Here is a 19,195-nt window from a genome sequence, read left to right as displayed (position 1 = left end):
GGCACCATGCTACCTCTTCTCCAAAAAGGGGATTGGCTCTGCTCTCTGGATCTTCAAGACGCTTACGCTCACATTCCCATCTTTCCCCCTCATCGACAGTACCTTCGATTTCTGGTGGAAGGACAACACTTCCAATATCGGGTACTACCATTCGGCCTGGCCTCAGCACCTCGAGTATTCACAAAGTGTCTTGCAGTAGCGGTGGCACATCTTCACAAGCAAAGAGTACATGTGCTTCCTTACTTGGACGATTGGCTCATCAGAAGTCAAACACAAAGCGGAGCTCTCACTTCTCTCCAGCTCACAATAAAGTTGCTTCACTCCTTGGGGTTTCTCATCAACTACGAGAAATCCCATCTCACACCATCTCACCAGTTGCAGTTCATAGGTGCAGATCTCAACACCATCACAGCAAAAGCTTTTCTTCCAAGAGACCGTGCTCAAGCACTCGTTCTCCTAGCGCACTCTATTCGCAATCAGTCTCGAGTTACAGCTCATCAGTGCCTCACCCTACTCGGACACATGGCCTCAACAGTTCATGTCACTCCCATGGCCAGACTGACCATGCGATTAATGCAATGGACACTCAAATCTCAATGGATTCAAGCCATTCAACCATTGTCCACTCCTATTCAGATAACACAAGATCTGAGATCTTCCCTTCTCTGGTGGACATCAACGATCAACTTGCTAAAAGGCCTACCTTTCCAGCAACCAGTTCCACAAGTGACTTTAACTACAGATGCGTCCACCTTGGGGTGGGGAGCGCACATTGCTCATCTAAAGACGCAAGGCACGTGGACAAAGCAAGAAGCCTCCTTTCAAATAAACTTTCTGGAACTTCGAGCTATACGCTATGCTCTACATGCATTCAAGGACTGCCTTTCACACAAGACTGTTCTGATCCAAACGGACAACACAGTAGCCATGTGGTACATCAACAAACAGGGAGGTACAGGTTCGTACCTCCTTTGTCAGGAAGCAGCTCAAATCTGGGACTGGGCCCTAGCACACTCAATTCTACTACGGGCCACCTACCTAGCAGGCATCCACAACACAGTAGCGGATCGCCTCAGCCGTCACTTCCAACCACACGAGTGGTCTCTAGACCCAACGCTAGCAACCAAGATATTTCAACGCTGGGGTCAACCAACAATAGATCTCTTTGCATCCCATCTGAACTACAAAGTGAACAATTACTGCTCTCTCCTCTGGCAGCGGAACAGCCTACCAAGGGATGCCTTTGCTTGCCATTGGAATTCAGGCCTGTTATATGCGTATCCACCGATACCACTCATAACCAAAACTCTAGTGAAGCTGCAACAGGACAAGGGGACCATGATACTCATAGCCCCATATTGGCCTCGACAAGTATGGTTTCCCACACTGCTAGATCTCTCAGTCAGGGATCCAATTCGCCTGGGAGTAGCTCCCAATCTCATAACTCAGGAACAGGGTCAGCTGCGCCATCCCAACCTTCAATCCCTGTCCCTGACAGCATGGATGTTGAAAGCTTGATCTTACAACCACTCAACCTTCCAACCACTATATCTCAAGTACTTATAGCTTCACGTAAACCTTCCACTAGAAAGAATTATTCCTACAAATGGAAACGGTTTACTTTGTGGTGCACTCAGAAAGCACTAGATCCTTTCACTTGCCCCACTCCCTCACTACTGGATTACCTTTACCATCTCTCAGACTCTGGTCTTAAGACGTCATCTGTAAGGGTACACTTAAGTGCAATCTCAGCTTACCATAACAAGCTGGGTGACGCACCTATCTCCACACAGCCTCTCGTCAATAAATTCATGAGAGGCCTAACTCACATTAAACCTCCTGTTCATTCCCCAAGCATACAATGGGACCTGAACGTAGTCTTAACCAGGCTTATGCATTCTCCATTTGAACCCATAAATACCTGTGACCTTAAATACCTTACTTGGAAAACGGTATTTCTCATAGCCATTACATCAGCTAGGAGGGTCAGCGAACTTCAAGCGCTAGTCACATACGAACCTTTTACAAAGTTCCTACATGACAGGGTAGTCCTCCGTACACATCCAAAATTCCTTCCTAAGATAGTCACGGAATTTCACTTGAACCAATCAATAGTTTTACCAACATTCTTTCCTAGGCCTCATTCCCATCAGGGTGAAAGAGCCTTACACACTTTGGACTGCAAGCGTGCGTTATCTTTCTATTTAAACCGCACAACAGCCCAAAGAAAATCCAGTCAGCTGTTTTATCCTATGATCCAAACAAACCGGGTAAAGCAGTGGGTAAGCATACTCTGTCAAACTGGCTAGCAGATTGCATACAATTTTGTTATGAAAAGGCAGGCCTTACTCTTCAAGGGCGAGTAAAAGCACACTCAGTAAGAGCAATGTCAACCTCAGTAGCACACCTTCGCTCTGTACCTATTCTGGACATTTGCAAAGCAGCAACATGGAGTTCTCTTCACACTTTTGCAGCTCACTACTGTTTAGACAAAGAAGGAAGACAAGATTCAGCATATGGACAATCTGTCTTAAAGAACTTTGTTTCCAGTGTAACCCCAACTCCTTCTACATCCAACCTGCTGTGATCTTCGGCTGATTCATTTCAACAACAATACTTCACTGTTGCTTCACGACAAAATGACTCAGCCTCTAGCTTGCTAATCACCCATATGTGAGGACTAGCATCCTGCTTGTCCTGGGATAAAGCAAAATTGCTTACCTTGTAATAGGTGTTATCCCAGGACAGCAGGATGTAGTCCTCACGAAACCCACCCGCCACCCCATGGAGTTGGGTCTGATAAGTTTTATTTTATTTTTGGCTAACGCTAATTGCTACAAAACAAGACTGAAGGGAGACCCCTGTGGCAGGGAATATCATGGCATGCTGGGCATGCTCAGTAGGCACTCTGGTGCCAGTCAAAAGTTTCATAGAAACTTTTACAGAAGTTTTCCGTACATAGGGCTCCATTACTGATGTCACCCATATGTGAGGACTACATCCTGCTGTCCTGGGATAACACCTATTACAAGGTAAGCAATTTTGCTTTTCCTAAACTGTGTAACTAACCCCAACTCTCTAAGGCTTAAAAGTTGGGAATTCCAAATAATGGGACCACAACAAAAGAGATTTATTTATGGTATCCTTTAACGTTAGTTTACTTGGGAACTCTAACAGTTTATTGGAAAAATGTAACTCATATTGGACAATAAGATTTTATTATTATTATTATTATTATTATTATTATTCATTTATATTCCACTTTACACAACATGTTCTAAAGCAGCAAGATAGTCAGGGGCCAGATCGTGCAAAGGCCAAAAACTACTAATAACATTTTAAAGTGGATCCTTTAATGGAGCAGGAACCCAATGCAGACTTCAATACTGGTGTAGTATTTACCTGAGGTAACTAAGTTTTTGCCACAAATTTCTCTTAGTCCCAATCAGGAGTAAATCAACGCCATGCTGCTTAATTTTTGTGGATATGTACACCAGTAAGATTCTTTTTTTCAAAATAGCTACTCCTAATCTGTGCTTTGTCAAATATCTTTAGCAAAGAAGGCCGTCCATGTTTAAGGGTGTGTTTAGTTCTTTGGAATTGTATTTACAAAGCCTGTTTTTGTTTTTCTTTAGGTGGAATTTGTAGGAGAGATGGGAACTGACATGGGTGGAATCAGACGAGAGTTCTTCCTATTTGTATTTGAGGAGATGGTTCAGGCAGACTACGGGATGTTTATGTACTGTGACAGCCTTTCCCCAATGTGGTTTCCCAGCAGTGTGAGTCTGTCTATAGCTGCGCTCTGCATGCTCCTGCTCAGTTTAGTGAACTTGATGCACAGAAGGTAGCTCCTCTGTGAGAAATATCTGAAATGAAACTGAAGTGAGAGGAAAGGAGATAATTTGTAGGGCTATAGTATATGGCACTTGCTGCTGCATACATCAGACCAAATGAAACAGCCTTGCCTGATTAAAAAAAAACACAAAATCCTTACAGAGCACAGAAAAAGTTCAAATTGTGCATTGCAGATAAACTTAAGCACTTATTTTCTAGAATTTTTCCAAAGACAAGCCGAAAAAAATAGCCACTCAGATGGGTTATGTCATTCAACGGTGCCAAGGTAGTCATTCATTCCTAGCCCAGAAAGCTCTTTTATAAGTTTTTTTTATGGGCATGTACAGGAACTCCTGCACTAATGTCACTGCGCGAACTTGGCTCAGTCTAATTTCATCCGCTTCGCAAATGGTTGTGTTTTTTTCTCTTTTCAGTCAGCTGCATATGTTTAAAAAAGAAAAAGTTGCTTCAAGGGAAAGAGGATCAAAGATCTAACAGCACTGACATCTCATCCAAATCTTTCTATAAAAAGGGAAAAGCCCTTTAAGTCTTGCAAATGGTGCCAGCACAAAATGGCTATAGTTGGCCAGCACAGCTTTATGTCTGTGCTGTATAGGTCCTGAGCATGATAGTGCCCACTGTGGCAAGATGTCCCTAGGGGCCGTAATATACAAGGACCTCAAAGTTAAATATGAGTCAAAAAAGAACTTTAGACAAAAAGGCTCTAAAAAACATTGCCATCATAAAAAAAAAAGATCTTTATCTCCTTTAGACACTTCATCCATAAAAAGATCCACGCATAAAGACAAAAAAAGAAAAATTGCCAGCTTCCAAAGCACTTCATTACAGCATCAGAAGATTTACCCTTCTCTGCACACTGTGCAATTGTTATCACCTACGATGCAAGCATCTGGTGCAGGATTCTCTTCAGTACTGATATCAGGCACTGGATCGTCTTTGGTACCATCATCAGACACAGGATCTTTTTTGTCATTGGTCCAAAGAAACAAATCGGAAATCAGTCAAGCGTAGCCACAGATGTGAAAGAAAAAGAACAAGACCGATGCCTTTGAAAGTAAACTTTAAAAAATCTTTTTAATTAATCCAGGTCAAGAGTAACAATGCCTGACTCTGGCAGAGTTTCACCTTTACGGCTGAGTCAGGGGCTGTAAGAATAATATAATATGTATGATAAATATAACAAAAACATATAACAATTAAAATACAGTATAAAAATATTGGATATTAAAATTTAAAAGATATCAAATGTTATCATTAAATATATTAAAAAGTTTTTGTACACACAAAAAAAGTCACAATATAATGAGTAGGAGGACCAAATCTAATATAAAAACCATGGACGGAGAGAAACCTCTGATCAATAATATCAAAAAGCCAAATTAATTTAAGAAGTTACCTCATTTATCCAGATTATGCAAATGTGTTAAACATTCACAAAAACATAAACGTGAATATCTGCTGAAAACAGGACAAAAATACTTAATTAGTATATTTATGAAATAAAAGTAATATTTGATGAATTTCCAAATATATGAATACAAATTTTTTTGAATATAGGAAAAAATATAGGAAATACACCTTTTATAAATAAATATTTTAAAACCCTCAAACAAATTTTTATATTATGTATTTTTATATATTTATGAGATGAGCCAGGTAGTTATTTCATATGACATTCATAATGATGATATTTATTAGATAACTTTTTTTTACAAAATTAAAATTCAGTTTATCATTCAGACTAATATAAATTAATAATGAAAAAAAAACCCTTTTAAATAGTTTACATTATAACCTTTCTTTATCTGTTCACATAATTCTTATTGAACGTTACATTCGGTCTTATATCCTATACCTATCAGTGGCCTGGATTTATCAAAATGCACTAAATATCGCATGCGATAGGAAAAGGGGTGTGTTTTATGGTAATAGGCAGTTTATTGCAATTTGCACTAATACTTATGTGAAGCGTTATCTTAGTGCAAATTGCAATAACTTTTTTGTACTTTGCGATGTCAGAATTGTTGTATTTCCTTCATACAACCACTAGGGGGACCATGTTTACTCCTAGAGAGAGGGAGAGAGACTGACTAGCCATAATGCCCTCACACTAGATAGGTATTTATATCTCTATGGGAGGCCCACCTAGTAACTCGAGGTGAGGTTTAGGCATTAGTGTAGGGGTTAGGGGCCACTTTGACATTCAAAGTGAGACGTACGAACAGACAGTGGAGACGTCAGACAGCGACAGTCGTAACAAATCTTAATTAGAAAGGAAAACCACAAGTTAGAAACTTAATGTAATACTTAGCTTTTCTTGGTGAACACGAATGCTGAATCCTTACTAGGGACCAAAATGTCTCCCGCTTATTTTCAAAACCGAACAGAGACCAGTGCATGAATCAGCCTCTGTTTAAATCAAGCGGACTGTTAAATCACGTAACCAATGGGGGCAGTCCATGTCAAGGATGATGTCATCCTTGATTTAAACAGAGACTGATTCATGCACTGGTCTCTGTTCTGTTTTGAAAATAAGCGGGAGACATTTCAGTCCCTAGTAAGGATTCAGCATTCGTGTTCACCAAGAAAAGCTAAGTATTACATTAAGTTTCTAACTTGTGGTTTTCTTTTCTATGTAAGATTCAACTTGTGATCATGACTGGAGTTGTGGAACTCCTTATTGGATTTATAAAGATGTTTGATGCTTTTTCCTTGATATATCAGACGATTCAGACAACATGCTCTGGAGATATTACTACCTCATGTAGACACTGTTTGTTCTTTGACACATTAAGAAGACTGAGAGAAGATAGGCTCCTGATGAAGCTTACCAGCGAAACCTCGGCCATTGTTGAGCCCTTTGTATTTATGTGTCTTGAACGCTTCATCCAATATTGAGCCTTTTGAGCCCTTCGAATCTATATGCTTTGATCTGTTCATCCGACATTGAGCCTTTTGTTTCAGATTATAATTGGTCCACCTTAGACAGGAAAGGGATCCTCGGGTGGGGGCGTTACCCTGAGTAAGGGATACAAAGGTGAGGCCCTGAGAAATTTAGAGAGGCCCCAGGAAGAAGAAGGAAGCTGTAATCCAATGCTGTGTTTGTTCTGGACATTTTCTTTGCTTGTCATTCTGCTGAGGTAAGCAGCCATTTGCTTCTCTTATGTAATTTTGAAAATAAACTGATGAAAAGCAGACCATTCTCCAGCCTGGTCTGTTCTGTGGCCTACCCCAGCCATAGACTGCTCCAAGGGCATCCCAGGGATCTAAATATTGTTTCCATCATCTGTTAATGACACCGTATGAGCCTATGGCAACTTCAGAACTAAAGTATGTTATGTGGAAAATGCTTTTCCTAATAGCTATAACTTCAGTCCACAGAGTAACTGAACTGTAAGCACTGGTTACCTACTCTCCATACAGAATCCATCCAAAGTTACTACCAAAAGTAGTATCTGTTTCATCTAACCAGTCTATAATAGTACCAATGTGTTTTCCAAAACCACATCCAACTAAAGAAGAACAATTCTTTCACAGATTAGACTGCAGAAGGATACTCTTGTTCTACCTGGAAAGGACTAAATCCTTTAGAAAATCCACATAATTGTTCATATCTTTTGATGATAGAAAAGAAACCGGTACCGAAGCAAACATTAGCTAAATGGCTTTCCCAACGTGTATCTCATTGTTATGTAAAGAGTGATTCTCAATTTCCAAAACACATAAAGGCCCATCAGTTGAGAACAACTGCTGTGACATTAGCTCATGTGAAATCTTCTGCACAAGACATTTGCAAGGCAGCAACAAGGGCATCAGTTCATACTTAACATTATTTTTTTTAGAGCAAGCAACTCATATGGATAGAAGATTTGGACAGTGTGTGCTTATTACTATTCTTAAGTAAATACCACTTGTTGGGAAGGCCTATCTGAGTGGCTGTTTCGTTCGGCTCATCCACGGAGAAGCAAAGTTGCTTACCTGTAACAGGTGTTCTCCGTGGACAGCAGAACAAATAGCCATGCAATCCCTCTCTCCTCCCGAGAAAATTGAAGTAAGCTGGAAGATGGACTGAGGCAAGGTCGTGCCGTGACATTAGTGTGGGAGTTCTTGCAATTGCCCAGAAGGAACTAAAATAAAAATACATTTTTGGGCTAGTAGAGAAAGTTTGATTTGTCACCATCAGGTGATGTCATCCATCTAAGTGGCTGTTTGTTCTGCTGTCCATGGAGAACATCTATTAGAGGTAAACAATTTTACTTTACTTGGTTACAATTAAGCCAGATAAAAAAAAAGGCAGGGTAGAGGGCATTCTAGAGGCATGGCTAAAATGTTTACAGTTAGTGCCAATATTGAGCACTAGCCGGATAAATTTAGCTGGGTAAGTCTGGTCGGAAAAATCACAGTCCTAAAATTATCCAGGTAACTTCAGCAGACCACTTACTTGCTGAATATCCAGATAACTTTCCTGCTCCCTGGCTTACTTCATATGGGCTTCTAAAGGTGTTCTCCTATTTTGTGTCTCTGGAAAGAATGCTTAGTAAGTGGGACCCTAAATAGGTACCTGAGGCAATGGGAGATAATGTGACTTGCCCAAAGACACAGCGGGCATAAGTGGGAGAGGCAGGACTTAAATGCTGGACTCCTTGCTCCTAGCCCATTATGTAATCACTAAGTTATCTCCTGTATATACAGGGGAAAGAGACCAAAGTCCCTAACCAGATCCATTTTAGGAAAAAGAAAGATGGAGCCCCATTTGATTCTGTATCATAGAGCATATTCCACCAAATACTCAGCAGTGCTTGTCCAAAATAAATAATAGCAGAGGTCTCCAATGTGCAAGCCCAGGAATCTTTCTATGTTGGAGGCGGCTGCGAGCAGTTAAGGACTTGGATACAGCCAGAGGAATCACACTCACTCTATTGCAACTTCAGTGCATTTATTTACAGTGCCATAGAAACACAAGGTCAGAATGGCAAACACAACTCTTTTCTGGTCTCAGCAGCTCAAAGTAACTTGGCACTTCCCTGAAGTCTGCCCACCTTCACAGTATCTCTTAGGCACTTCCCAGAAGTCTGCCTACCCGCTCCCACTCTGAGTGGACCTGGAGCTTCTATTCCCAGATCCACGGGGCCCATCCTTTCCCTGCTGGCTCAATACCTTATCCTCCCCTGTACTGGGCACACCCTCCAAGCACCTGAGTAAGCAGGGTCCCGCCCATAGACATTCTCCCTCTAGGGGATTTAAAGGGGACCAGGCTCCTAGCCTGGGCCTGCACATGCTCTCAAGGGGACACTAGGAGCGCTGCCTCACACCATATTTGATAAAGCTGTGCCAAATGGATTTGTTCACCCACAATCTCTTGCAACATTCATAAACATTAAAATGATAAAATAGGTTTGGCCTAGTGGCCCGGCAGCATGCTGAACATAATCATGCTGGAGGGACCTGGCTTTCATGCCTGGACCAGGGCTTTGCTGTCTGGGATGGCCAAAGCTGGGACTCTGCGGAGACAGCATTCACAGCCCTGTAGGAGTAGGGAAAGATGCTTAGCAACAGCTACATCAAGAGGTCCATATTCAAAAGGATTTCTCCAGCTACATTCAGGACTTAGCTAGACAAACCTGGGTAATAAATATCTCTCCTTGTTAACTGGATGAGTTTTAGCCAGGAAGCATGTAAATATCAGTGCTACTGGCTAGCTGCGTAAATCTGGTTGTGGCCAGTGCAGGTCTAAAGTTAACTGGGTATGTGTACCCTGATGATGTTAAACTTATTTGGCTATATTCAACTTATAGTTGGTTAAAAAAAAAATTAAAAACCTGCAAGGCCAGCAGGCCTGATTCCCCCATAGTAATTTTTAAAATGTTGGGGCATGGCGCCCACCCCTCCCCCAAAACAGCACAAGGTGGATCATATTGACTTCAGGTCACCCCCCCCCCCACCACCACCACCACCACCCAGGAGATATTAAAATTTATTTATTTATTTATTTATTTAAAAACATTTCTATACCGTCATTAAGTTAAGTACCATCATAACGGTTTACAGGAAGGCACCAATATTAATATTGTAAAACAGATAAAATCTATCACTAAACAAGTGCCACGAATATACGGTAACATAGTTCGTTTATAATTACTCATAATTGTAAGTGTTATGTTCTATCATGTCCATTCTTTATTGTCTCATATTTTAAATTGTGAGCAAACGTATTTAAAATAAAAGTGGAATATCTACCCGTGTAGACTCCGGGACCCTACCCCCACCCTTCCTATCTACCCAGAGCACCTCAAAACCCATAGGCCACTGGGTGCGCAGTAGAGTCTCATTCGCTGTCAGCCACATCCGATGTTGGTCAGACAGCAACGCTGGTAGCAATCACTGCCTTAGGAGGCCTGGAACCAGGGGAGGGAGGGCACTCAGGCTGCTCTGGCCCACAATATATTTTAATTTTTCTGAGGGAATTTGGGGTGTGTGTGGGGCGAGAACAGACATTCCTCTGCACTCAGACCAACCCACACCAGTGGGGTTATGCACTCCTACCAGCAGATGGAGATGGAGTAAAGATGACTCGCTGACATCACTGACATAAACCCTGCCCCTACATCAGCCTGCCAGTATTCTCAGTCTCCAGCAGATGGTGGACGTGCATCTCACTTGCGGGGATGATTGTGGTAAAAAAGAAAAATAGAAGACTAGGAGAAGGTTCAGACATGTACCGCTTCAGCTCCTGAGGTGACACCCTTTTGGTCCTTTTCTCAGTTTAGCACTTGTAAGTCTGGAAGCTTGACCAGGTATAGACTTAGAAAAAAAAAAAAGTGGAAAAGAAGGCTTGTGCTCTCTCCCCCCGTAGCCAGTGATCCGATCGTGCTCTCAGCCAGGGAGGGCTGAGTTCAGGTACAAAAAAAAGAGTAGGGAAGATTTAGACCCCCTCTGGAAGATCGGACCTGCTGGCCTTGCAGATTCTTTTTAACCAGCTATATATGTTGAATATATAGCATGTTGAATGTCGAATCTATAGCATGTTGAATATATGTCAAATCTATGGTATGTTGAATATATGTCAACTCTATAGTATGTTGAATATAGCTGATTAAGTTTAAAGTTGTCCAGGTAAATGTACCTGGATGACTTTAACAGAATATATTCAGAGGCACAGATAAAGTTATTCAGATAACTTTATTCAGATAACTTTACCACTCAGCAGCTTCCTGAATATGGACCTCTGTATGGCCAGACCTTGGGTTCAGGAATGAGCCATAGTTTGTGGGCCCTGGGCAAGGACTGTCATTGCTAAAGGTGGGCTTATTTGGGAGAGGGATTATAAAAATGGTAAAAAAACAAAACAACTTAATCTGCCAATAAAACTGAAAATTCTGCTGTCATGCTTATGGACAACACTTGGGAGCTCTACGGATTTGACCCATAGTCTCTGGATTTCCAAAGGAATTGCTGGTTCTGTGGGTAAATGCAGGAAAACTCCGGGTGCAAATTAAGTTGGCCCATGCAGGCCTCAGAAGAGGAAGTCACCAAGGCCCCTTGTGGGCGGGTAGAAGGAGAAGCATTGGCATGTAGCTGAAAGGTGAGGAGGAGTCCTGTTGGCCACAAATAGTGTTGTTGCACGTGGCCAGAAGCAACAGCAGTGGTAATGTCGGCCCTGGTAGCCAGCAGAAGGAGCAAGGGAATTGGCTTGCACACTTGGTAGAAAGAGGAGGAGTACCGTCAGCTGCATGGGTCCAAAGGAGGAGGTAGCTGCCACTGGTGGGTTCAGGGGAGAGAGAGCATGAGTGGACGTGTGTGTGTGTGTGTGTGAGAATGGGCTTGTATATGAATGAGAATGAGCATATGTGTGTGTGAGTAAGAATAGACATGTGTGTGTTTGAGTGGGCACATATGAAGGAGTGTGTTAATAAGAATGAACATGTGAGTGAGAGTGTGTATATGGGAGAATGAGAGTAGAGAAGGGTGTATGTGAGCATGTGGAGTGAGTGTGTGAGAGTGAACATGTGAGTACATGTGTTTTTGAGAGAGGAGAACATTTGTGTTCCTGCCCTACTCCACTAATCCACTTCCTCCTCAAGGTGATGGGAATTCAAAAATTCCCGGGCATGCTTATGGCAGTCCATATTCAGTAAGCTAGCAAGCAGGAAATGTATTTGGGTAAAGTTACCTGAATAATTGGATATTCAGCAGAACATACACGGATAAGTAGTCTGCCGAATATACCCTTATAATTTTATCTGGATAAGTTTAGAATGACCAAGCTAACTTCATCTGGGTGACTCTGATATTCTGTACTCCTTGGATAAAGTGAGACAGCTCCTTGGGAGTGGCCACCTCTTTGTGCGCAGGTAAATTTGTGAGTTGCTTGGACAAAATGTAACTGGAGAGCAGATGGAAGAATTCAAATATTGGGCTTTGTCTGAATAACTCCCAAAGTTAGCCAGAAAAATAATTTGAATATCAAACGAATTATGTGGTCACTTTCTTATTGAAATGTTTGTAAATTTGTAGCTCTGGTGTCTGTTTTCAGTCTCTGCATCCACTTTAGCTCACATAAGCCCCATATTGTATGAGATCCTGTTGTCGCCATCATAGATGCTTTCAGATTTAAAACAGTTAGTACTATAGCTTGCCCCAGGGCAGGATTTAAGTTGGATGCACTGATAGACACTTCCTGATCGCATCTGCTCATACCCTTCCCTCTCTGGGCGGGTGCCCCTCTCCTCCCCTCCCCTCCACACCCACGCCTCTGTCCTGGTGCCGGCCCTGCAGCAGCAGCAAGAGAGATTCAGGGCGAGACCGCCTGCAGCCGTCAGTCTTCACATGTTGTGTCCATCTAAATTTGGGATTTAACCAGATAAAACCACCAGTTTTAAATTTGCTGCTGCTGCTCTGACCACCTCCAATTTACCTTGGTAACTGTTCAGCTGCATAAAAGTTAGCGCAATAACTTGGAGGCATTCCAGGTGTTAAGCGCCACTTCATTTTTTATGACGCTTATGGCCAGGGAGACAAGTACACTTAGAATTTGGTAGAAAACATCATTTTTTATTGTGTAGTATAAGCATTCTCGGGAGATGCCGATGCCATGCCTCTGACAACCTGTCCACCAGCTTCTCATCATATACAGGAAGTGATCCTTCTTTTATAGATAACATTCAGTATTGAACAAAGGTAGAAGGTTCTGGAGAGGTGCGTGACTGCCCAAAGAACCATTTACATAGGTTGTTATGTCAACCGCATGTGACTACTCCTGAACTGCCCTGATTAGTTTTCCCAGGAGGTGGGGCCCATCATGTGGGGCCCATTTACCAATCACTCTCTAGGTAGTCCTTTGTTCTGTTAGAATCTTGCTGGTCAAGGTAATTAACATATCTGTGGCTGTGTTTATAGAAAACTCCTGAGAATAGTGCCCTTTTATTGTGACCGGATAGCTTCAAGCTCCCGCTGTTGGTTTCTTCTTTGTATGACCTTATGAATAAGCGTCATCTTGGAGCCAGGTTAATTGCATGTCCAGATATCATGAGCTTTCTGCAAGTCATTCTAAGCAAGTCACTTTGAGTTCATTCAGCCAAAGCAGGCTAAGAAAACCCAAGGATTCTGGGGGGATTTCTTTCACCATGTTGGTTTTCTGTTCAGGCATACTTCTCACAGGGCAGAGTTACGTTAGCCAGATCTGACTAATTCTGGTCATGTGGAGAGCAGTCCTAAAGTTAGTCAGGTTCATCCAGCTAAGATTTTATCTGTCTATATTCAGTTGAGTTGCTAATCAGCAACGGTTGGCTAAATGTTTGTGAAAATCCATCTGGTTAACTTTAGTTGGATAAATTGTCCATTCACTGTGCTGCTGATTATTGATCTCTCTGGGCTCAAATTTTTCTGTTATACAGGTTTTATATATCTGTTGATTTGGTTATATTCTGTTTTTGCTTTTTTTTTTTTTTATATTTCATTTGCAGCCTTCAGTAGAAAAGAAGAAGTACTTCCTCTTTGGGATCCTGTGTGGGCTCGCTATATTCAATTATAATATTGTTTATCTCCCTTTCCCACTTGCACTTTACAAGAAGCTCTTAGACAAGAAGCCCACACTGGAGGATATGAAGGCGTTCCAGCCTGTTATAGGCAGGTAAGTACAGAGCGTCAGTGTACTATGTGCTAACCCAAAAAAAAAGACCATTAATCAGTAGACCAACTTGGACCACCTCTGGTCTTCAAGGGCTGTAAATAAATCTGGTTTTCTGGATATTGAGCAACATAAATGTTCATGGACATATTTGTGTACAAATGACTATAATTTAAATAAGAAAAGAGATGACTGGTTAAAGGTGGCTTTTTTTTTTTAAGAAAAAAGAAAGCTTAATATTTTTCCATCCACTCAAAATAAATGTCCAAAAGGAAAAAACTCCAGAGACCCCTCTCTTGTGCTCAGCAACACTCAAAAAACCTTTAACCAATTTTGTATTTGATATCTAAACCACATCAGCAAGCCTGATGGCGTGCTTCCCCACAGTTTTCAAAGGGAAGCCGTCCGATCTTCTAATCATTTGCGGTCCAAGTCTATTTCAACTTGTGTATAATTTTGCAAATTTTTTTTTTATTTTGCAATTTTTATAAATGTTTCAATTCTCTGTAAATCCCAATTTCACAGACAAAAAGGTATCAGCTCGACACCCGGCCAATGTTTCGCTATGCTTCATCAGGAACTTTTGGTGTTAAACCTGTTCCCGTTGATTTCGAATCAGTTGAGACTAGAGTCGACCTGTGAGAAGGATGTTGGGAAATTAACTTTGAATGGAAGTGTGAACTCTGTTTTTGAAGATGGGTAACCCTTAAAAAATGGCGGGAAAGGTTTAACATCAAAAGCTCCTGATGAAGCATAGCGAAACATTGGCCGGGTGTCGAGCTGATACCTTTTTGTCTGTGAAATTGGGATTTACAGAGAGTTGAAACATATTTATAAAAATTGAAAAATTGCAAAAAAAAAAATAAATTGCAAAATTATACACAAGTTGAAATAGTCTTGGACTGCAAATGATTAGAAGACCGGACGGCTTCTCTTTGAAAACTGTGGGGAAGCACGTCGTCAGGCTTGCTGATGCGGTTTAGATATCAAATACAAAATTGGCTAAAGGTTTTTTGAGTGTTGCTGAGCACAAGAGAGGGGTCTCTGGAGTTTTTTCCTTTTGGACATTTTTTTTTTTTTAACCCATTGGTGCCATCAGTAATCTTTACCATCCTCTTCCTTCCCCAGATGGTCCTGTCTGGGCATCTAGAAAACCCTTTCCTACCCCTCTTCCAAAGTACACCCTCAGTACCACTGGTTGGTTGGTTGCTTCTATCACAGTAGAAGCAGCGATCTTTCCTCCCCGGCCCCGAGCATACCTCCTCCGTAATGCACCCAGGTTCACTGTTGGTGTTGATTGGGAGATTTAAACCTGGATACTCCATGAAATAGCACAAGGAGCTATGGTCTAGTCTGTGGGGCTGACTGAACTGAGAGGATTTTTATTATGTTTTGGCAGGGGCAGTTCTACCATTAGGCAGGGTGAGGTGTCCACCTTAGATGGCAAATGGGGACAGCAACAAGTGCCCCCCAAATACTCCTGTAGCAGCCATCTCACCCTGCATGCAGGCTCAAGATGCAGCATGGGTATTAATAATGTGTCAGCGGGATTCCCACATCCTACAGGCAGGAAGACAGGAACTGCAATGGCACAAAATGACATGCCTGTGGGGTTCCCAGCTCCCCATGGGCAGGAAGACAGGAACCACACAGTACCACCAAAGATGATGTGCCCACGAGATTCCAGTCTCCTGCAGGCAGGAACCGTGGCAGATTGGGATGTGGTAAGTGAGTTGGAAGGGGAGCTGAGCTGAATTAAGTGAAAAGAAAGGGGAAGGAAGTGATATGTGACAGAGAAGGGAAGAATACGTGTGAGAGAGAGGGAAGGGAAAAGAGGGGTTCCCTGTACGTACCAGGATCAGTCCAGGACACCTGGGTTGTGACTCCGCACCAGTAGATGGAGACAGACTAAAACTTGTGGGCGGAGCCATATATGCCCCTGTGCCAGTCACAGCCCCTCAGTCTTACTCTGTCTCCAGTAGATGGTGCAGGTGCGGTCACAGCTCCTTCCTGCCCTGGTTCTGGTACTCCTTCAGGGTTGGTTATATTTTTCTTGTTTTTAGGCCAGTTTAGGCTAAGGTGTTTTTAATTGGGTTCTTTTACTAAATTGTCCCTGACGTCCTGTCCGCCCTGCCTCCCAGGGGGGTTGAGAGGTCCTGAGGGGACTACCCTCCCCCGGTTGAGGCCGCTGCTAGGGTCAAGGACCCGGCTTTTCCAAGTAGCAGCGTCAGGGGTGACACCGGGGAGCCCGGTTTTTCTCACCCCTGCTGGATTAGGGCTCCAGGACCTTGGTCAGCGACAGGCTTTTTTTGTAAAAAAAAAAAAAAAAAAAGTGGTTTTTATTGTGAACCGGCTCTCCGTTTCTTTGCGTCGCCGCTCTCGGGGGCGGGCGCCGCTGACAAGGGGGGAGGCCGTTCTACGAATTTTATTTTTGGTGCCTGCCATTGCTCCTCGTCTTCGCGCCGTTTTCGCCGGCATGCCTCGCGGTTCGATTTGCCGGGCCTATGGCTCGGCGCGCGCGAGGGCCTATGCGCGGCCTGCATCCCGGGCGATGAGGGGTCGGCCGGGGCGTCTCGGGGGGCTTGTTCGCGACCCGCGCGGGCGCCGCTGAGCGGGGGGGGGCGCGGTAGAGAGGCCCCAGGAGCTTTTCCCGCTCAGTGCGGGTGCGGCGGCCATTTTGGCCAAGGGCCGCGAAATGGCAGGGCCTGCAGCCCTGCCCCCCCGCGCTTTCTCCTCAGCGAATCGCGGCGGAGAGGGGGACCCGGGGTCCCCGGGGAGCCCCGCTGAAGTTTCTTCCGATTCCGGATCGTTTTCAGAGGACTTTGCGCTTTTGCTGCGCAAAGTCCTGAAATATAAGAAGAGCAAGCGCGGCCGGAGGGAATCCCGCAAGGCTCCACGGCTGAAGAAGTCCAAGAGGCCATCGGGGGTTGCGGAGGTGCCCCTGAGCGCTTCGAAGGCAAAACGGCCTCCGCGTGGCGTCCCACAGGAGGCGGACTCAGATTCCTCCACGGGTACGGACACTGATTCCACTGAAGAGCCCCAAAAGGGGGCCGACGAGGCGCAGGAAAAGGATCACAGGCAGTGGAGGGAGACGATCCCAAGGTGGTCCAGCTCTTCCGCAGGGAGGAACTACCACCCCTAATTCCGGCCATTCTCCAAGAGCTGGGAATAGAGGCCCCTCCGGTAGTGGTTCGGCAGGAGGCGAACATTGATCCGGTCCTGTTAGGCCTCACGGGCCCGGCAGTTGCCTTTCCGTTTCATTTTTCTTCCACGGACATCCTGTTTCGCGAATGGGACACTCCAGAATTGGGTCTGAAGGTCAGCAAAGCCATGGACAAGCTTTACCCGCTCCCGGAGGATGCGCTGGACCTTCTCAAACTGCCCAAGGTGGATTCAGCGGTTTCTGCGGTAACGAAGAGATCCACCATCCCAGTCACGGGAGCGACAGTCCTCAGGGATCTTCAGGACAGGAAGCTGGAAGTTCAGCTTAAGAAGATTTTCGAGGTTTCCGCGCTCGGAGTACGAGCCGCCATCTGCACGAATTTCGCGATGCGAGCTAGCTTGCGCTGGGCTCAGGTTCTACAAGCCAATGCGGATCTTTCTGCAGGCGAGGCAGCGCAGGCGGATAAGTTGGAAGCGGCAATAGCTTATGGCGCAGATGCGCTCCACGATCTGCTGCGCACTTCGGCGAGATCTATGGTGGCTGCTGTTTCGGCGCGTCGCCTCCTGTGGCTACGCAACTGGGCGGCGGATGGCTCTTCCAAGGCTCACCTCGGGGCGCTACCATTCAAAGGTAAGTTGCTGTTTGGCAAGGAATTAGACGATTTAATGATGTCCCTGGGGGAAAACAGGGCTTTCAGGCTGCCCGAGGATAGATCCAGGTCGCGTTCTTCGTTTTCAGCTAGATCCCGCTTTCGGAGTTCCCGGAAGTCGTGTCCTCAGAGGTCGTCCGGGCAATCGTATAGGTCTTCTTCCTCCCGTACCCCGCAGTGGCAACAGCAGTCCTTTCGGGGGAAGCGCTTCGGACGGCAAGGTGGACCCCTGGCGATCACAGGGGCCAAGTCTTCACAATGAAAGGTGGTCGGCCCATCTCCCGCCGCAGCCCCAGCACTCCGTTCCCAACGTCGGGGCGCGGTTGATGTCCTTTTTCGAGAGATGGGCCGGTGTAACATCGGACCAGTGGGTCCTCAACGTGATAAGACACGGCTACGCGTTAGATTTTGCTCGCACTCCAGGGGACAAGTTCCTCGTCTCGCCCTGCAAGGCCCCCGAGAAGAAGGTGGCGGTGCTAGACACCATCCGACGCTTGGAAGGCTTAGGGGCTATTTCCCCCGTCCCGGTCAGCCAACACGGCAAGGGCCGTTATTCCATCTACTTCATCGTCCCAAAGAAAGACTGCACGTCCAGACCAATTCTGGATTTCAAAGGGGTAAACCGATGCCTTCGCGTTCCTCACTTCAAAATGGAGACGATTCGATCCATCATCACCGCGGTTCGGCCCGGCGAGTTCCTGGCCTCCCTGGATCTCACGGAGGCGTATCTTCACATAGGCATTCAGCCATCGTTCCAGCGCTTTCTCAGGTTCTGCATTCTGGGACGGCATTACCAGTTTCGGGCGCTCCCGTTTGGGCTCGCGACAGCCCCCCGTACATTCATAAAGGTGATGGTGGTGGTGGCAGCGCAGTTGCGCCGGGAAGGTCTCCTGGTCCATCCTTATCTGGACGATTGGTTGATTCGGGCGAAGTCCGAGGATCAGTGTCGGATGGCGGTGGCCAGGGTCCTCCATCTTCTGCAGTCCCTAGGATGGGTGGTCAACTTAAGCAAGAGTCATCTGGAACCCACGCAGACCTTGGAATATCTGGGAGCGGTGTTCGACACGAAGCAGGGCAAGGTGTTCCTGTCACATGACCGGGTATGCAAACTGCAATCTCAAGTGAGGCGCTTATTGTCTCTCCGCCAACCGCGTGTCTGCGACTACCTTACGGTCCTAGGGTCTATGGCTTCAACGCTGGCGCTGGTGCCCTGGGCGTTCGCTCATCTGCGACCATTACAGTCGTCCTTACTGTCCCGCTGGAAGCCGGTCTCGGAGAAATTCCATCTACCCCTTCCTCTTGCGGGACGCGCGAGGTCCAGCCTGCTCTGGTGGCTGGATCCCAGTCATCTGTCTTCTGGAGTCTCCCTTCTAGTGCCCGATTGGATAGTGGTTACCACGGA

At 44.9% G+C, this 19,195-nt stretch overlaps 1 protein-coding gene across 1 annotated transcript in view; it reads left to right on the top strand.

Annotated features, from left to right (window-relative positions):
• The window catches only part of LOC115089699 (probable E3 ubiquitin-protein ligase HERC6), a 192,808-nt gene that overhangs the window by 137,260 nt on the left and 36,353 nt on the right, over nucleotides 1–19,195 (top strand). The window contains exons 17-18 of the mRNA XM_029597905.1: nucleotides 3,636–3,779; nucleotides 13,818–13,984. Coding sequence (XP_029453765.1) covers nucleotides 3,636–3,779; nucleotides 13,818–13,984 — 311 coding nt within the window. The remainder of the gene's footprint in view (nucleotides 1–3,635; nucleotides 3,780–13,817; nucleotides 13,985–19,195) is intronic.

Source organism: Rhinatrema bivittatum, chromosome 1 (genome assembly GCF_901001135.1).
Source record: "Rhinatrema bivittatum chromosome 1, aRhiBiv1.1, whole genome shotgun sequence".
Taxonomy (NCBI): Eukaryota; Metazoa; Chordata; class Amphibia; order Gymnophiona; family Rhinatrematidae; genus Rhinatrema; species Rhinatrema bivittatum.
Note: the sequence above shows the minus strand (reverse complement) of the source record. Positions and strands in the feature narration are given on the sequence as shown.